We start from the raw sequence: 2,715 nt of genomic DNA, 5'->3' as shown, positions 1-2,715 counted from the left end.
GCAAGGGAATGAGGAGCAGCAGCCTTTGTGTGTGCATGCACCCTCAGTTTTAGCCCAGAAGATAAGTTATTTAATATGTTTAATGTTTATGTGCTGTCCAGAAAAAGCACTTAAATATTACTGGTAAAATAATATTAGCATTTAATTTTTTGTACAGTAATATTGATATATAATATAATGCATATTGTTTATTTAGTAAATTCTAGTAGTTTAGAAAATTTGATATTTTTTTGTAAAATTTAAAAGAATAATTAAATAAATGTTATTACACCCAAAATTCATTTTTTTCAGTGTAAGTTCCACAATAAATCTGCTTTTTCAAGGGTTTTAATCTGTCTGAATTTTATTTGACGTTGCTTCAGAAAATGTCATTTAAACAAAGTTTTTTCAGTTCTAAAATGTGAGCTCAATTTTCCAGCCAGTGTCGCCACCGTTCTCAGCTGCTCATTCACTTGTGTCCTCACCTGCTGTGTCCTGCCAGACTCCCTCTCCTGCAGAGACAGCGGAGACTCGTCCTGCCTGTCCACAGTCTGGTGTGTCTTGCCTCCTTTGGCCTGGCTCTGCCGCTCGCTATCAGCCTGTTTCCACAGATGTCTCAGGTAATTACCGAAATGTTCATCTCTGCTAAGCAGTATGTCTTTAGTTTCCCCATAATCCCATAAAACAATAGTTTTAAAACTAACAGACTCTGTATCTGTAAGAGTTCAATGCTTGAGATAGTTTATAATCTAACCTTACTTTAAACTTCCCAACAACTTTATCCTGGACCTGTCTGTTGTGTTTCTTGCTCTTCATGATGCTGTTTAATCACTTGTGTTTGTTAACAAACTTATTAGTTAGTGGTATATTTGCAACACCTTTTAGATTTTTATTCATAAAAAATTAAAAGCAACATTTTCCTTCCACTTTACAATTATGTTATTTTGTGTTTGTCACATAAAATCCCAGTAAAATAGGTTAAAGTTTGTATCTATAAAGTGACAAAATGTGAAAATGCAAAGACACTTTTTCAAGGCTTTTTTTGCCTGTCGTCATCATCGTCACATCAAAGAATCAGTTTTTAACTGCAGTGTCCCAATGAGGGTTAAAGGAAAATGCCCACACTCAAAACCTCTTTGAATGAAGCAGGTGACATAAGGTGGGACAAGGGTGGTCCAACATACAGTATCATCAAAGACACACAGGTTCAGTGTGTAAAGATGGAGTGTATATATCAAGACTGTTTGTGTTCAGTGCATCAGCAGYGTTTTTCAGCCCTGCTCCTTAAGGCCCACTGCCTTGCATGTTTTAGAGGTCTCCCTGCTTTGACACACCTGATCCAGATGACTGCAGTTCATCAAAAGTYTGCTAATCAGTTACCAAGTGAAATCATCAGTATGTTTTAAATACACTTTTTTTTATCTGTTTAGATTCCATTAGTTGTCATGTTCCCAAAATTGATAGAGTACTAAAATGTATTCAAGTAAAGGTACAGTTACACTCTTAAAAAAATTACTTAAATAAAAATAAAAAGTAAGTCATTAAAAATTCACCCTGAGTAAAAGTTTTTAGTTTTTGCAGTGGAGGAGTGACTCTCCTGCAGTGCACAAGAGACTCTTAAAAGGGGACATACGCAAAATCCACTTTTTAGCCCTTAATTACATTTAATGTGTACCTGAAGTCTCTAGGAGTGCAGAAAAGTAGAATTTACTTTATCCCAGTGCTGTGTCGATATCTTTATTTTCTGTTTGGGTGATTTTTTTCAGCCAGTACAGTTTTTTTTTCTATTACATCAAATTATTTGTGACAGAACTGCTAAATAAGGTCTGGACTACAGTTTGGTTGTCATCAGACTCTGGCTCCATTATGTAAGGCTGAAAGGACAAGTTTTCCCCTGTTGGCATCTTTCAGTTAGTTTGTAAATGAAATCTGCTATCAAACCACAAAAATGGCCAAACAGGTTGGAGTGGACAATGACGAGTGAGACTTGGAGAGGTGCGGAGGGTGAAGCTCCTCGTTTGCATTTAAAGAGACAGCACCACAACGAGTTGATCTGAGACACACCTCAGAAGAGGGGGAGAAAGGGGCTTGTGGAGTTACAATAAGGAGGAATTCAGACCAAAGAATTGCAATTCCACTTTTTAAAGACCCCAACTGAATGATTTAAATGTGAAAAGGATATAAAACCACGATATGYCCACTTTAAATTAATTATCTGTTATCAGTATCAGTGCTGCACATTATGATATTGAGGTAATGTTGGTGTTTTAATTTTAAAAATGAACCAAAATATGTATTTATTTATTTATATTTATTCTACAACAGTGTTAGCCTGTTGGCAGGTAGGTAGGGTGTCTAAGTGGAACTTTTGTGTCAAGAGTACAGCTCCACATTAGCTACAAAGCAGTGCCTAAAAATAATAAAAAAAGAAACATAACATTTTGGCTTCAGTTTAGGACAATAGAAGCTAAAGTAGTTGCTTTGTTTTTAATTAATTCTGATGTGTCAGCATCATTACAACACAATTAGCATTTTTTTGGATGTGGTTTCTGTTTGTTTGTCTGCACGTCTGGCCCCTCAAGAACAGCTATGATGTCCCAGTGACATTCATTGGTTCAATGGTTTGAGACACTTTCTTTAAAGGGATCCCTGATTAGTTGTAACATTAGACTTTATTTAATAAACATATATTTTAGATATATATTATAGCTGGAGGACAACAGAGCTGCTTCATGG

General features: G+C 35.8%; 1 protein-coding gene across 1 annotated transcript in view; it reads left to right on the top strand.

Moving 5' to 3' along the window:
• Positions 1-2,715, top strand: part of sfxn5a (sideroflexin 5a) — a gene marked incomplete in the record, with an annotated part of 43,810 nt that overhangs the window by 38,601 nt on the left and 2,494 nt on the right. The window contains 1 exon segment of the mRNA XM_014018016.1: positions 482-599. Coding sequence (XP_013873470.1) covers positions 482-599 — 118 coding nt within the window.

Source organism: Austrofundulus limnaeus, unplaced genomic scaffold (assembly GCF_001266775.1).
Source record: "Austrofundulus limnaeus strain Quisiro unplaced genomic scaffold, Austrofundulus_limnaeus-1.0 Scaffold181, whole genome shotgun sequence".
Taxonomy (NCBI): domain Eukaryota; kingdom Metazoa; phylum Chordata; class Actinopteri; order Cyprinodontiformes; family Rivulidae; genus Austrofundulus; species Austrofundulus limnaeus.
This window is presented reverse-complemented; position numbering and strand designations above follow the sequence as displayed.